Genomic DNA, 17,993 nt, shown 5'->3' with positions numbered 1-17,993 from the left:
GGGAGTATGGAACAGGCAGCACCCTCAAACCTTCAGAAGTATGAGATGAACCCCAACAACTTGGAAAGGTGGATCTCTCTCACACGTACCAACACAGACTATCCCCCAATTTAACTGATCCCCAGAGGTTTTTGATTAAATAGCGGAATAGAAAATATGATCCCAAAAAAGTGTATGTATATCACACGTACACAACCACACTAGGCCCCAATTACTATTGTTTGTACCCCTAAAAGGCTAGGAGTAGGGGGAGTATGGAACAGGCAGCACCCTCAAACCTTCAGAAGTATGAGATGAACCCCAACAACTTGGAAAGGTGGATCTCTCTCACACGTACCAACACAGACTATCCCCCAATTTAACTGATCCCCAAAGGTTTTTGATTAAATAGCGGAATAGAAAATATGATCCCAAAAAAGTGTATGTATATCACACGTACACAACCACACTAGGCCCCAATTACTATTGTTTGTACCCCTAAAAGGCTAGATGAGGAGTAGGGGGAGTATGGAACAGGCAGCACCCTCAAACCTTCAGTATGAGATTGTGTTCACTGTACCCCACAAAGATTGAGTTCACTGCACCCCACAATGATTGTGTTCACTGCACCCCACAAAGATTGTGTTCACTGCACCTCACAAAGATTGTGTTCACTGTACCCCCCAAAGATTGTGTTCACTGCACCCCACAAAGATTCTGTTCACTGTACCCCACAAAGATTGTGTTCACTGCACCCCAAAAAGATTGTGTTCACTGCACCCCAAAAAGGATGTTGTTCACTGCACCCCAAAAAGGATGTTGTTCACTCCACCCCAAAAAGATTGTGTTCACTGCACCCCACAAAGATTGTGTTCACTGCACCCCAAAAAGATTGTGTTCACTGCACCCCAAAAATGATTTTGTTCACTGCACCCCAAAAAGGATTTTGTTCACTGCACCCCAAAAAGGATGTTGTTCACCCCCACCCCAAAAAGATTGTGTTCACTGCACCCCAAAAAGATTGTGTTCACTGCACCCCACAAAGGATTTTGTTCACTGCACCCCAAAAAGATTGTGTTCACTGCACCCCAAAAAGGATGTTGTTCACTGCACCCCAAAAAGGATTTTGTTCACTGCACCCCAAAAAGATTGTGTTCACTGCACCCCACAAAGGATTTTGTTCACTGCACCCCACAAAGATTGTGTTCACTGCACACCAAAAAGGATTGTGTTCACTGCACCCCAAAAAGATTTTGTTCACTGCACCCCAAAAAGATTGTGTTCACTGCAGCCCAAAAAGATTGTGTTCACTGCAGCCCAAAAAGATTGTGTTCACTGCAGCCCAAAAAGATTGTGTTCACTGCAGCCCAAAAAGATTGTGTTCACTGCAGCTCACACACAGAAAAATGGATGTGGATCACTGACACCTGCCTATCTCCAATCCCACACCACACAGCAATATCGATTGTAGTTTGTAGAACACAGTTTCCCTAAAATTCAGCAGACTCTGTCCCTAACAGGATTGAGAAGAGATCGTAGATCAGGATTGAGTGCAGACCCCACCCCCCACACAGCAATATCGATTGTAGTTTGTAGAAGACACTGACCCTATAATTCAGCAGACTCTATCCCTAAAATGCCTACAACTCGCCCTGCCTAAACACTCCGACCTGTCCCTCAATTCTATCCGGACACAAATGGTTTTTTCCTGCCTATCTTTCCCTAATCAGCAGCCAGCACGTTGATGTGTGCTCTGTCCCTGAATCTAAGCAGCATAATGACGCCGCTGCGGCTGCCTCGAACTTATAAAGACTTGGTCACATGCTTCAGACGGCCAATCACAGCTACTGAGACATTTGCAGGCATGGCTGGGATGGCTTAAGGCACACCAGTTAAACGATTGTTGATTGGCTGTTGAAAGCCCGCCATGAAAAGAGCGCCAAAGCATGCAAAACCCGGAAATAAAACGACCGAACACGGATTTTTACCCGAACATACAGTAAAGTGTCCGTGTCCGTGTTCGGGTACAAAAAATCCAATTATTCGGTACGAACACGAATAATACAGTCCGTGTTCGCTCAACACTACCTGTAAGTTGTGTGCAATACAGTATGTAGGTCGTACTATCAGAAGGTTCTGGGATCGCTTACATGACCATATACAGTATATAACATTGAGAAGAAACACAATGCTAATGTAGCAAGGCACTTTAATGAGGTACACAATGGAGACACCTCCTTATTACAAATTCAACGCATTGAAAAGATCAGCACCCCTAGGAGTGGAGGGGATAATTTTCAGAATATTATGTAAACGTGAAGTGTTCTGGATATTCTCTTTAGGTACGAGAATACCAGCTGGCCTAAACTTTGAATGGGATTTATCCCATTTTTATGGTTAGGTTATATAGTTTGGTTTTCTCAGTACCATTAAGATCTATTCATAGATACCATGGATAGGATTTACAGTATCTCACAAAAGTGAGTACACCCTTCACATTTCTGTAAATATTTTATTCTATCTTTTCATGTGACAACACTGAAGAAATGACACTTTGCTACAATGTAAAGTAGTGAGTGTACAGCTTGTGTAAATTTGCTGTCCCCTCAAAATAACTCAACACACAGCCATTAATGTCTAAACTGCTGGCAACAAAAGTGAGTACACCCCTAAGTGACAATGTCCAAATTGGGCCCAATTAGCCATTTTTCCTCCCGGTGTCATGTGACTCATTAGTGTTACAAGGTATCCGGTGTGAATGGGGAGCAGGTGTGTTAAATTTGGTGTTATCGCTCTCACTCTCTCATACTGGTCACTGGAAGTTCAACATGGCACCTCATGACAAAGAACTCTCTGATGATCTGAAAACATTTTTTGTTGCTCTACATAAAGATGGCCAGTTGCCAGTGCACAAAACATCTGTCAGTGTCGTATCACATCGGTACAAGGGCACAAAACACCTGTTAGTGTCCCATGAACATTTGTACCAGTGCCCTTATCACATCTGTACCAGTGCATAAAACATCTGTCAGTGTCCCATCCCATCTGTACCAATGCACAAAATAAAAAATAATTTACTATAGAGATAAAACGATAATCCTGCCACTTTTAAAAAAAAAAAAACTCTGGTTCAACGCATCTGGAGTATTCTGTCCAGTTATGGTCATCGATCCTCATAAAGGATGTGCTAGAGCTGGAGAGAGTCCAGAGAAGGGCAACTAAATAATATGGGGACTAGAGGACTTCAATTACGAGAAACTACTACAAGCGCTAAATTGATTCTCTCTGGAGAAGAGACGCTTGAGAGGAGATATGATAACAATATACAAATATCTCAACAGTGATCCCAGCGTAGGAAGAAAACGTTTCAGTCCCAGGGAGCATAAAATACAGACGATGGGACTGGAAGAAAAGCAGTTTAACCTTAAGCTGCGTAGGGGTTTTTTTACTGTCAGGGTGGTAAGGATATGGAACTCTCTTTCACAATTGGTGGTGTTGACAGGAAGTATGGATAGTTTTAAAAGACTCTTGGATGTGCATTTTGGCAAAAACAATATACAGGGATATGGAAAATGATATTCAACACACACACACCAACACAGGTTGAACTGGATGGACTGTTGTCTCCACAGAATTCGAATGAAGGATGGGGATCTTCCCCCACTGTCTTTATCTATCCACAGAGGAGAATTGGGATGAATGACGGAGATCATCCCCCACTGTCCTCATACATCGACAGAGGTGAATTGGGATAAAGGATGGACATCTCTCCCCACTGTCCTCATTCATCCACAGAGGAGAATCAGGATGAAGAATGGAGACCCCCCCCCCCCCACTGTCTTCATTCGTCCACAGAGGAGAATTGGGATAAAGGATGGAGATCTCCCCCCACTGTCTTCATTCGTGCACAGAGGAGAATTTGGATGAAGAATGGATATCTCACCATCCCCCCCCACACTGCCTTCATTCCTAGACAGAGGAGAATTGGAATGAAGAATGGAGATCAACCCCCACTGTCCTCATCCATCCACAGAGGAGAATTCGGATGAAGGATGGTGAGCACCCCCACACTGTCCTCCACACTGTCACTGTGTGTTTAGTGTGTTTACTGTCTTCTACTGTGTGTTTAGTGTCTTCTACCAATAATTGAAAAAAGGGCAGAGGCATATCCCTGGTAATTGTAGGCCAGTCAGCCTGACGTCAATAGTATGTAAACTTCTGGAGGGGATGATAAGGGACTATATTTAAGAGTTTGCTAAAATCAATAACATCATCAGCAGTAATCAGCACGGGTTTACAAAGGGGTGTTCAACATTCTACGAGGAGGTTAGCTGTGAGCTAGACAGTGGGAGACCTGTAGATGTGGTGTACCTGGATTTTGCTAAGGCATTTGATACAGTTCCCCACAAACGGTTGATTTATAAATTAAAGTCTACAGGAATTTACCACAAGGAAGTCTACAAGAATTTACCACAAGGTTTGCTCTTGGATACGGAACTGGTTAAATGGGCGTGTCCAAAGGGTGGTAGTAAATAATGCATACTCGGACTGGTCTGAGGTGGTAAGTGGGGTCCCCCAAGGCTCAGTTTTGGGTCCAATTTTGTTCAATTTATTCATAAATAGCGTTGAAGACGGGGTCAGTAGCTCGATCTCAGTTTTTGCAGATGACACAAAATTGAGCAGGGCAATAACTTCACATCAGGAGGCAGAAATCTTGCAGAATGACCTCAACAAAATAACAGAGTGGGCAACTACATGGCAAATGAGGTTTAATGTGGATAAGTCCAAGGTATTGTACTTAGGGACTAATAATGTAAAAGCAAAATACACGCTAGGGGGGAACCTCTTGGGGTATCAAAAATGGAGAAAGATCTGGGAGTCTTAGTAGAAAATAGCCTTAGCAACAGTATGCAATGTCAAGCTGCGGCTGCCAAAGCTGGCAGAATATTAGCATGCATAAGGAAGGGGATATATTCCAGAGACAAAACTATAATCCTTCCACTTTATAAATCACTGGTCCAACCACATCTGGAGTATTCTGTCCAGTTCTGGTCACCAGTCCTCAGAAAGGATGTGTTGGAGCTGGAGAGAGTACAGAGAAGGGCAACAAAACTTATTAGGGGATTAGAGGACCTTAATTATGAAGAGCGTTTGGAGGTGCTTGATTTATTCTCCCTGAAGAAGAGACGCCTGAGAGGGGACATGATAGCAATTTAAAAATACCTCAACGGTGATCAGAGCATAGAAAAAAAAAACGATTCAGTCGCAAGGAATGCATGAGGACACGAGGCCATAAAATGCGATTAGAGGAGAAGCGTTTTAACCTCAGGTTACGGAGGGGGTTCTTTACAGTAAGGGCTAAACGACTGTGGAATTCTCTGCCACAAATGGTAGTAACTGCGGGGAGTATGGATACTTTTAAAGACTTTTGGACCTATATCTCAAGGACATTAACATTCAGGGGTATGGGAAATGATTCACACCAACACAGGTTGAACTGGATGGACTATTGTCTTTATTCAACCTCAACTACTATGCAACTATGCAACTATACTTGTGTAGGAGGAATCTTCATGTCATGTAAAGGAACTTCCCAGTGTGCTAGTCTCATCAGTGGTGGCAGTTTTGGTGTGAAGATCCAAAAATCACATTTTTATTTTGTAGTAATGTAAACATTAAGGAGTAACAATAAAATATAAAATTGAGGAATCGGGGTAAGGACAGATCACTGCTCAGATCATTCCAGAATAACATTCAGCAGATATTAGTCAGTAGACTTATCATCATCTGAAAGTGAAGAAAAGAAAAATGATGAATAATCAGTATCATGAAAAGGTTAATATAATATAATTCCATTCTGGACATTCTCTTCATATCAGGATCTGTGTATTACCTGCAGACGAGGAGATGTCTTCACAAAGACCATTTTCTGATCTTCTGTCTATAGATACAAACCAGCTTTTTCCCCTACATAGAAGAATAAAATTAAAGTGTTAGATGGGGAAATGTTCCTGTGATGATGGAAAAGGGGGCGCTCGCACTGTGCTCTGTAAGAAATGATGGAAAAGGGGGGCTCGTACTGTGCTCTGTAAGAAATGATGGAAAAGGGGGCGCTCATATTGTGTTCTGTAAGAAATGATGGAAAAGGGGGGGGCTCGTACTGTGCTCTGTAGGAAATTATGGAAAAGGGGGGCTCATACTGTGTTCTGTAAGAAATGATGGAAAAGGGGGCACTCGCACTGTGCTCTGTAAGAAATGAGGGACATTTGTACACACACTAATGGAAAATATTTTTCTGTCTTCCTGGAAATGTGTGCAATGTGTAATGTACAAATCTGCAGCTGTTCAATGTTCGTCAGTGGTCTCCTATGCTGGGAGTAGATCTGATGTATTTAATAAATTAGATTGTATGGAGATGATGAGATGTATGATCCCATTGCTTATTAACTGACCCCAGTATGCAAATGCACCAAACCATCCCCTCTGTCCTCATACTTTAGAGGTTTGAAAAGTGTCCCCCATTTATAGGGCCCCCCACAACCTTGTGAGTCACCCATCTAATACTGAGGGGCCCTCACTATAGCAGGGGCCCATCCACTCATGGCCATCCAATCATTGGAATAGCAGACTGTATGTCTAGTGTGCCAGGCTGTCATGTGTACAACAGATTGGTTAGACAGTGGGGGATGGGGGGGGGGGGATTTAATCAAAGTAAAGTTATTTTTATTTAAAGGTAAAACCTTGTGGAAGATTATAGGACCTGACTAAGATTATTAGTGGTGGATCGGATTTTCCTCAGCCCCCCCCCCCCCCCCCCCATTTGTAATGATACAACTTGGGATGAGGAATAAATTCTCCATCATCTGGAAAATCTGTGACTGTCACAGGAAATCCAGATCATCTCTCTCATTATCTGTATAACTACAGAGACCTCCAACCAATGGGTCCTACAGAAATTGTAAAGAATGTTTGTCACCCAGTCCTTCCATTTTCATTACAGTGCATCCCAGGTGTCAGAAGACCTCCCAACAACGTCCCACTTTCATCATCTCATCACCACCCAATGTTGTCTACATTTTACTATTCACATTCTAAGACTTAGTATGTGTGTTACCACCAAAAAAACAAATCTTACCATCTATCCACAGTGAAGCCGGCATTCTGGAGGACCTCAAAACAATGCCCCATTTCTGAGTCCAACATCTTCCCATCATCATCCAATTTTATCTCTAGTCTGGTCAGAGTTTGGTTTGTGGTGATAAGTGAGCAAAGATCATCACAGCACGACAATGTCCCATTACAGCCAACAAAACTGGAGGGAGAAGCAGGAAAGAGAGGTGAAATGTTCTTCCAGTGATGGGCAGAAGTAGACAAATCCAATGAATAATCAGTGGGCGGGGTCTTAGAAAATGAAATGTTTGGACATTTGGATGGATGATTTTATGGAATATTGGTTGGACCTCCCCTGTGAAATGGAGGTGAGTTGTCACCCACCTGAAAACCCTTAGTCTGGAGTTGCACTGTTGTGGGTACGTTGCATCGTACATGGTAATGCACACATTGGAGGTGTGAATGGCTCCATATAGATTCCCTGTCATACTAAACTGCTGAACCAGCCACTTAGAAAATAATGGGATTTCTGCTTGACATGCGTCTGCATGCAGCAAAATCCACGAGTATTGTGAAATGCAATTAACAAGCAATGATAATATGTCAGCATACCAAGCAATCAGGCAGTTAAATACTGGTTAGTACCTAGACTTTGCACCTCTGGTAAACCCACACCATCTGCTAGGTTGACCTGCTTTTATACCTGTCTCACTTGTAGGTGGGTGCTGCTCCACTGCTGTAGCTATTGGCCTTTGAGTATGACTCCAGTCTGTGACACGGGGGTTAACTCAGTCAGGTAACCTGCAGGCGATATTTGAGAAGCAGTAGGGAAAATAAGCTGCAGCATGTAAAAAACGCCGGCACATATACTACTTGCAAAGGTCTATGCTGAGAAGTGCCCTTGACCTTGGAAGAACCTGTGTGAAAAAAAATGTCTGTCAAAAGAGTAACATTAAGTGGGTAAGGAACCCTCTCACCCAGTCCTTTCTAAAGCAGGGCAAAGTAATGAGCATCCAGCTGGGGGGGAGCACTTGTCCCTTTCCAGCTGCAAAGATGACGGCGATGACGACTTCTTTGAACCTCAAGTGAACAGGTCTTCACCAGTTTGCCTCTCACAGGACACCTGTCTTCTCTGTGTGTCACGGCTAGGAGTCAGGCTCGGAAACCAGTAGCTATAGCAGTAGAACGGCACCCACCGACGAGCAGGACAGGTATACAAGCAGGTAACAATGGCAGATGATGCGGGCTCATCCAAGATGCAGGGTCTAAGTACTAACCAGTATTTACCAGAGTTCCTGATGGTGGAGATGGGTTTTGCTGCCTGTTAGTACCAGGTTGCGGTCCTTATGATCGACCACCAGGAGGCGAGCAAGCCGGGATCCAGTAGCAGATTAACCACTTTACCACCGGAGGATTTTGCTGTCTTACGTCCAGGCCACTTTTTGCGATTCGGCGCTGTGCGACTTTAACTGACAATTGCGCGGCCGTGCAACACTGTACCCAAACAAAATTTACGTCCTTTTTTTTCCCACAAACAGAGCTTTCTTTTGGTGGTATTTGATCACCTGTGCGATTTTTACGTTTTGCGCTATAAACAAAAAAAGAGCGTTTATTTTGAAAAAATAACAATATTTTTAACATTTTTTTATATGAAATTCCCCCCAAAAAAGATGTAAAAAACAATTTTTTTTTACATTTTTGGCCAATTTGTTTTCTGCTACATATGTTTGGTAAAAAAAATCACAATAAGCGCATTTTGATTGGTTTGCGCAAAAGTTATTGCGTTTACTAACAAAGGGAAAGATTTCTGTCATTTTTGGTGTTTTTTTTTTTAACGCTTAATGGCGGCGATCTGCGATTTTTTTTGCGGTACTGCGACATTGCGGCGGACAGATTGGACCCTTGACTGACATTTTTGACACTTTTGGGGGTACCAGTGACATTACTGCAGTAATCAGTGCTATAAATATGCACTGTTACTGTAAAAATGACACTGGCAGGGAAGGGGTTAATTTTATTGGAGAGGGAGGGGTTAATGTATGCCTGGTGCTTACTGACGTGTGGGGGGGGGAGGTGACTGTGTGAGACAGGGACAGATCGGATGTCCAGCTATGCTGAACACTCCGATCTGTCACTCCCTGTCACTTGGGAGATCCGCCCGCTTGTGTTTACACAGGCGGGCGGATCTCCACACTAGATCCCCGACGATCGGGGAAGAGCTGCCGCGATCGCCGCTGCTCCTCCCCTGGCCCGACTCCCGCTGTGACCGAAAACAGCGGGAGCGAGCCTCCGGCGGCGCGCAAGCGCCGCCCAGAAGGGGGAGTGTCTGACGACGTAGTACTACGTCGTCAGATGATAACGAGCCACTCTGCCACAGTAATATTACTGTGGGCGGTGGTAGAGTGGTTAAGCAGGTAAGGATAAGCAGAAGTGTAGTCAGTAAACAAGCCAAAGGTCGGTAATGAATGGTAGCAAAGATTTGGACAACAGCAGGAGAGACAAGAGTGAAATATTGGCTGGAGAGAGCACAATAATTTGGTAAACAGGAAACACAAAGACATGGCTTAAATCAGGAAGTTCATGGGAGGAGCAAAGAGTTCAAGGTTTATCAGAAGTCAAGGCACAAGGCAGGTTTGTCTAATGGATCAGACAGGGTGCTGTCCAGCATTTCAGATAGCTCAGTAAGAAGAGTCAGTGCCAGACACAGCAGAGGTCACAGGTTCAAGTACAGCACCTGACAGTTCTCCTCTCCTTCCAAGACATCCCCTGGAAATCTTAGCACCAGGTTTGTGAGGTGGAATTCTCTTGTTAACCTAGTGGCATGGACATTCTCCTCAGGCTACCAAGAATTTTCATCTGGCTCATTTTCTTCCCATTAAACCAGATATTGTAAAGTGTTCCTAAAGATCCTGGAATCAAGAATTTTCTCCACAGCTTCTCCCTGTACCTCAACAGGTTGGGGAGATGGGTGAATTCATCCAGAAAAAGGTATAACCTGAGCCATCTTAGTGAAATGGTCAACAACTACCAGGATAGTATTCATCTTTTTTGAGGGAGGAAGATCAACCATAAAGTCCATAGAAATTGACCCCCATGGTCTTGATGAAACAGGTAATGGCTGGAGCAACCCTAAAGGGACGTTCAGGGTGTCTTTTTGCGTACACAGATCTAGTACTAGGTTACATAGCCATTCCTTGACCCAGGTCAATACAAGATAATAAAATTGAATCTGGAGAAGAATAGAGACCAATGTGCCTGTCTAAAAGACAATCTCTTGGCAGAATGAATGAATTCCAAATTTCTTTAATAAGTGAGAACAGTTATAGGATGGTTAGCCCCGTCCAGCAGATGCCTCCATTCAGAAAAGGCTTCCTTAATTGCCAGAAACTCTTTATTCCCTATGTCATAATTCCTTTCCGCTGAAGACATTACACAAGACTATTAAAGCGGTTGTAAACGCGCGGGAGTCATTTTCGGGCAAGCTCCCGACATGGAAAGCTGAAGGTCCTCCGGACCTTCAGAGCTCATGCGCCACTCGCGTGAGTGGCTGCATGCAGTGCAAATATCTCCTAAACTGTGCCGGTTTAGGAGATATTAATTGTAGCTACAGGTATGCCTTATTATAGGCTTACCTGTAGTTAAAAGTGTCAAAAAGCGATATACTACCGCTTTAAGCATAAGGATAGAGCTGCATCTTTTCTCCTCTTATCTGAAAAATTATAGCTCCCTCAGTGGAATCTGAAGCATCCACTTCCACAAAGAAAGGTAGCTCAGGATCAGGATGTACCAATATTGGTGCCAAAGTGAAGAGTCTCTAGCTTGCTAATGGCATTCTGTGCCTCAGGTGACCACACAAAGGGCATTCCCTTCTTTGTCAGCTGTGTGATTGCTGATATCACCTTAACGAAGTTTCTTATGATTTTTCTGTAGAAGTTGGGAAATCCATCAAATCATTATACTTTCTTAACCTTTCTGGGGGCAGGCCAATTCACCACTGTTTTGATCTTCTCAGGATCCATACTCCTTCTGAAAAAATAATATAATATATCCTAGGAACTGGATCTGGGTTTGTTCAAACTCATATTTCTCCAGTCTGATGTAGAGTTAAAGCGGAGTTCCGGCCTCAAATACCTTTTTTAACTAAAAATACCCCTATAATACTAATCCATCGCCCTTTACAGAACCGCTATTCTCATACTTACAAGGTGTACAGTATTGGATTTTAGTCAAAATCTTACTTTTAAAAACGCTGTCTGGGTGCGGCCATCTTAGACGTGGGCATTTGAAGCTGCAGTGTAATCTGTTGTGTCCTTCTTCCTGATTCCAGGGAGTGTTCTGGGAGTTCTTACTGATTCCAGCCTCCTGGGAGCGATGACAAACAGCTCCCAGGATGCAATGCAAAGACGGAAGTGATGTCGGTGGCCGTGGCCACAGAGGGGGGAAGAAGGAGGAAGTACAATCAAAAATGCTCTGAAAATAAGGTAAGGGGCCCCCGAAAAAAAATTAAAATGCCCAATTGTTGATCAGCATAGTGAGCACTCCAGGAATCACTAAAGTTGCAAAATAGGCCGGAACGCTGCTTTAAACGTTCAAAGACAGTGCAAACATGCTTGCGATGATCCTCCAGGTTATGAGAAAAGATGAGAATATCACCCAGATAAGCAATCACAAACTGGTCCAACAGATCTTAAAAACATCTTTGGTGAAGTGTGGAAAAGTTGGGGGAGCTCTGCAAAGGCCAAAAAGGCATAACCAAGGATCTGATTCTAAAGGCAGTCTTCCATTCATCTCCTTGACTAATGCGGACAAGGTTATTTGCCTCCATAAGTCTAGTTTTGTAAAGACTTTGGCTGAGCGGAGTCTTTCCAACATTTCAAAGATTAGGGAAAGTGGATAACGGTTTTTAATAGCGATTTTATTCAAATCCCTGTAATCGATACATTGGTGCAATGTGGAGTCCTTTTTCCAACAAATAACAGGGCTGCCCCTGCACGAGACATTGCGTGTCTAATAGAGCCCTTCTCAAAATTCTCATCAAGCCACTTCCTGAGCACCTTTAGTTCATATTCAGACAGATTAAAAAGGTGGCCAAAAGGTATTTCTACCCCTTGGATCAGTTCAATAGGACAATAATACCGGCAAAGAGTAGGTAATTGATCTGCATTCTTTTTATCACAGACAACCCAGAACTCATGGTATTTTGGAAGCAGGTTGTCATGTCTGGATAGTTACCACATCAACTTGTGATTTCTTGGTCAATGGAGAATTAGTTTGAAAAGGTTCTTTACAATGTTTCTCGCAAAAGAGGAACATAAAATTTACAGTCAGTGTGCCCCAGTTGAGGAGGGATTATGGACAGAAAACCAAAGAATTCCCAGGATGATGGGAAATTTGGGTGATGTAATCAGTTGAAAGCCGATAGTCTCACAATGGTAAGCCTCAAATTGGTGTACCACAGGAATCGTTTCATGGGTAACAGGTCCTGAGTATTGAGGTGGACCAGTCTTCATATTAATAGGGGCAGATTTGTTTCTTGTTTGAATATTATTCCTTTAGGTGAATTTTTTTTCCCAAGTCCCCCCATCCCCGGAGTCCAGCATAGCAGAGCAAGGGATTTCATGGCCCGTGTGTTCATCCGTGTAGTGCCACTAGATGGCGCACTTGGCCGCTCCAGTAGACGGCCCTCTGACGAAACGCGTAGGGAGGAGTTTTTGAATGTCATACGTCACTTCCGGGTACTGAGTTGAGGGTCGTGGAACGTGGAAGCTTCCCGGCGCGAACCACTTCTGATCCTGATCAGCTAAACGAGTGAGTCTACATCATTTTTCTATACCACTGCCTTGGGATTCTTACAAACTGTGGGGTTGTATCTCTGTCGGAGCATATAGATCTTCAAGATCACCAGCCCGCAGCCCCTCAGAAGCGGAATACAAGCCCTAGAATTGAAATAACCCACTGGCCCATATACAGGTCGTATCTCAAGTGTGCCATCTAGTGGCACTACACGGATGTGCACACTCATTTTTTTCATTATTTGATTTTTTCCTTTTTTTTCTTTTGCTTTACACTTGGTATTCAAGCACTAAGGATTTGGTCTATGTTGACACAGGTTTCTTTACACCCAATAGTTGGTGATAATAACAAATATATTGTCTTTTTACTACAAAGTTTTGGTTCACACAATATTTGGAGGATACATTCACTATCCTTTTAGGATCTGTCTTGATGTTTATTTACTATTTGTGCACTCCCTTCATGTTATAAACTTGCACTTTCCCAATAAATTTATTTCTAAGCACCTTTGATTATTGCACTTTTATTTTTATTTCTCACATTTTATATATAATGAACTGGGTAGCACTGTGAGCTACACTTATCTTTTTGGCACTTTATATTGGCACAGCATATCACCCATTTTAATGGAGTTAATTTGTTCAGGCACTATAACATCAGTGGCAGCAATTGTTCTTTTAACTTTGTTGGGACTAGAGGTGGGCCGAACACCCCCTTGTTCGGTTCGCACCAGAACTCCTGAACATGCAAAAAGTTTGGATTTGCACAGTAAACTCTATTAAAGTCTATGGGACCCGAACTTGAAAAATCAAAAGTGCCCATTTAAAAGGCTTATATGTAAGTTATTGGCTATAAAAAGGGTATGGGGCCCCGGGTACTGCCCCGGGGGACATGAATCAATCAAAAAAAAAAAAATTCAAAAAAGAAACAAAAAAATAAATAAATATTCATTTAAATATGGTGCCTGGGAAGTCCCATGTACCATGTATAGAACCTGCTGCAGCAAAACTGACATTTATAAAGAAAGAAAAATTACATTTAAATTGCTGGCAATACAATACTATTGCCGGCAAAAGAAAAAATGTGAAAACAAAATGGCGTGGGGTTCCCTCCCAATCCATACCAGGCCCTTCAGGTCTGGTATGGATTTTAAGGGGAACTCCACGCCAAAATGTGAAAAGAAAACTGCGTGGGGTGCCCCCCAAAATCCATACCAAGCATCCTCCCCCCTCCTGAACAATACCAGGCTGCATGCCCTTAAGATGTAGGGGTGCTTTGGGGTGGGAGTCTTTACTCTAGTGAGCTCATCTTTTTCCTATTCAGAGAGACCTTGGCGGAACTGACTCTTTTGCGCTGCTGGGTTCCAAGTGTGAAAATGTACACTGTCCTGAAAAATATTATATCATGTATAGTATAATTCTCACCTCATCTCCTGCAGAGTACAGCCAGGATGTCTAAGTCCCTCACAGAGAAGTTTTATTCCGGAGTCTTTCAAATCATTATATGATAAATCCAGGGTGATGAGGGATCGGTTAGTGATAAGAATGGAATGGAGCTCATCACAACATGAGGAAGTCAGACCACACCAAACAAAACTGCAGAGACAAATACAGACACATGATAGTATATTAGGGACATAAAAAAAAAAACTCTTTGGGTGTGGTTATCAGAAAACTAATAGAAAAGAAAAAAGGAAAAAGAGAATGGGATCCCATCATCAAGATGAGAAAGTCAGTAAAATCAATTTATGATGATAAATTGAAGGGAGGTGTAAATATCTCTAGCAGTCTATTCACTCTGTAGTGCTACCCCCGTAAGAGCCACTGGTATTTTGTCCAGGTCTTCCCAGGCGCAAGTTAGATTCACACATCCAGGTGTACATACACTTCGGCTTGTTGTCTTCAATGACCAGTCTGGGGGTTTTGTTGATTCATTTTTGGAGAACTAGAAGATAGGGAAAGGGATTTAGTAGGATACTCCAGAAGTAGAACTAATCACGATTGAGGACATCTAACTGATCTCTAATGCATCACTGGTGAAGTCCTTGCTGAGAGCAGACAGCAGACTTCTCTTCAATATTAGTATCAAGTTATTTCGGATGTGAGCAATGTCCCTTAGTAGTAGTATTAGTAGTAGTCGCAGGCTAAAAAAGCTCCTCATGTATAGACCAGTTGCAGTTGACTGTGACAGTCGAAAAATGACAGAATCTAAGCAAAGCCCTTTGCAGTGGTAGCAGTGGGACACCTCTTTAGAACACTGGGCAGTGTCCCCTCTGTAAGGAGCCTTAGCAGACTAAACGCACCAGAGGGATAGCTAGAGCAACAAGATCCCCAAGTCCTCACACAGTCTATACTCTCAAGGGCCATGGACAGAATGGGGCCTCCTTCCAATCTTTCTCCAAGCACTTTCCGGGAGTCCACAGATGGATCTTTGGTAAGACACCTCCTCTCAGTGAGCTCCTGCAGAACCAGGGTCACTCTCACTAAGTTCAGGCCCTCAGGTTTCCCAACTGAGACCATGCAGCATCACACTATCTCTAACTTCAAGCCCCCGGGTCAGCCACCTGAGACCACACAGGATCACACTCTCTCTAACTTCAGGCCCTCAGGTCGCCCAACTGAGACCACACAGCATCACATTATGTCTAACTTCAGGCCCTCAGGTCATCCACCTGAGGCCCAGAGGCAGCAAATGCCCAGGGAGGCAACAGCCCCTCCCCCAATCCACTCCTCTGAAAGACCCAGAACTCATGTATTCCTAGAATATAAATATAGGCTCCCAGAATGCATAGGGGCACCTCCCTTTGCAATTGCCCAGGGCTATAACAATATCCATGCTCCCATCTGCATGGTTTCTGCCTATTATTCAGAACTTTCCTTAGTTGCTTGGATACAGGGAAACTCAAGACAGCAGCACTAGAGCACACAGAGCAGGCTACACTAGCCAATCACAACTCTCTGTTAAGCAGACAGCATTTAAATTTACCTAGCTGTTCCTCTGTTAAACCGAGAAACCAAAAACTGTTCTACACTAATCCTAACACCTACCTAGGCAGGTGCTACAACTCTGTAGAAAGCCTTTCTCAGGAGTAAAATGTCCCCCATATCATTACTGAGATCCCCACAGAGAAATGATGAGCAGCTATTCATCAGGAGCATACAAGGCCTGACAAAGGGAGGACTCAAGGGAAAACTTGGTTAAGAAATGATCCATAAGTCATACGTGGTGAATTCAGGCATCTGCAGATAGAATATTAGCACAGATAGACATGAGACACAAAGTCCAAAGTTTCTCGTTGATATCACCCAGAAAAACTGAAATTCAAAAATAAGTAAAACCCTTCAGAAGGAGAATATAGGGAGGAAGATTCTCACCAGAGGAGAGCTCTGCTCATGTTATGGATAAATAGTTTGTAATGAGGAAATCAAACAGAAAGGAACAAAATACAATAAGATGAAGCTGACGGCACAGCTCTATATAGTATAATATGTGGTTGTGGAGGGACACCAGAAGGAAATATATGTCCATAGGATACGATCTTCATACCTGAACAGAACCTCCACCAGGAGCAGAGAGGAGAATACAGGCACTCACTGCCCAGAGCCAGGACAGAGGAATCCTTGGGACTTTTTATGGCAGGCAAGGACTCACCTCAGCTCCTGCAGAGTACAGCCAGGATGTCTGAGCCCCTCACATAGAAGTTTCATCCCAGAGTCTTGCAGATTATTATCTGATAAATCCAGTCTGGTGAGGGATCGATTAGTGATAAGAATGGATCGGAGATCATCACAGCAGGAGGAAGTCAACTCGCATCCAAACAAACTGCAGAGACAAATACAGACACAGGATATTAGATTTCAAGATGAATATGAGGAATTATTCCCATTTAGTGAAAAGTAACATACCATCACTACAGCAGAATAACGGAAAATTTCCTATCAAACACTTACCGTAATTTTCCTTTTCTGATGGACTCCATGGCAGCATATGTTTGCGTAGCACTGTGATCACTCCTACCCTGTAGGACTCCGTTCACATTAACTTTCAGGCTGAACCAGAGCCTACTCATGACACTGGGAGGGAACTCCTGCTGCCATGGAGTCCATCAGGAAAGAAAAATGACGGTAAGTACTGTATTTTCTGGCGTATAAGACTACTTTTGAACCTCAAAAAAATCCCCCAAAAATGGGGGGTCGTCTTATACGCCGAGTATAATATCTCCAAGGTAACCTAAGTATAAGTATTACCGGTAGATGTAATCTCTCAAGACGCTGGCTGTGTGGGAATCCTGTACCGGTATACCGTATGTACCGTAGCTTTGGCTACATACAGTGTACCACACTGAGCCAATCAGGGAGAGCGATGTATTCTATTATTGAATGCAAAGCCTCCTCGGATTGGCGGAGTAACATCAGCCCGCCTCTCTGACTCTGCCAATCCAAGCAGGCTTTGCATTCAATAATAGAATACATCGCTCACTGTGATTGGCTCAGCGCGGTATACTGTATGTAGCCGAAGCTACGGTACATACGTCATACCAGTACAGGATTCCTGTACAGCCAGTGTCTTGAGATTACATCTACTGGTAATACTTAGGGTACCTTGGAGATATTATGAGAGATTACATATTACAGTACTAGGGTACCTTGGAGATCTATGAGAAATCTGATGTTTTTCAATGGTGTTACCTTGCTTCGGAAGGGGGGTAGTCTTATACGGCGAGTATAGCCCAAAACCTATGTATCAACTTGAAAATTAGGGGGGTCGTCTTATACGCCCAGTCGTCTTATACGCCGGAAAATACGGTATTTGATAGGAAATTTTCTGTTTTCCTGACAGACTCCATGGCAGCATACGTTTAGGAACTAACTAGCCCAAAAAAACAAGGGTGGAATGCTGAAAAAAAGAAGGTATCCAACATAGCACTTAGCCAACAGAAATCTTATAAATAAATACTAACAGTATAAGGAACTTAGTTATACCCCTCTATGAACCAGAACAGCCTTAATGGAAGACGTGTCACCCCCTACAAATATTCCTGGCCCTCTTTCACGGGAGCCCACAAAGCCTACACACCCCTGGTTGATTGTGTTGTCCCTGCTTCTGTAGGA

General features: G+C 43.3%; 1 protein-coding gene across 1 annotated transcript in view; it reads right to left on the bottom strand.

Annotated features, from left to right (window-relative positions):
* Positions 1–6,804: 6,804 nt before the first annotated feature.
* LOC309554200 (NACHT, LRR and PYD domains-containing protein 12-like) overlaps positions 6,805–17,993 on the bottom strand; it is a 612,971-nt gene continuing 601,782 nt past the window's right edge. The window contains exons 7-9 of the mRNA XM_082255834.1: positions 16,534–16,704; positions 14,307–14,477; positions 6,805–7,291 (exon numbers count right to left, since the gene is read on the bottom strand). Of these exons, the coding sequence (XP_082111960.1) occupies positions 7,111–7,291; positions 14,307–14,477; positions 16,534–16,704 (523 nt within the window). The 3' untranslated portion in view covers positions 6,805–7,110. The remainder of the gene's footprint in view (positions 7,292–14,306; positions 14,478–16,533; positions 16,705–17,993) is intronic.

Source organism: Pelophylax lessonae (genome assembly GCF_965119305.1).
Source record: "Pelophylax lessonae genome assembly, chromosome: 4".
Classification (NCBI taxonomy): Eukaryota; Metazoa; Chordata; class Amphibia; order Anura; family Ranidae; genus Pelophylax; species Pelophylax lessonae.
This window is presented reverse-complemented; position numbering and strand designations above follow the sequence as displayed.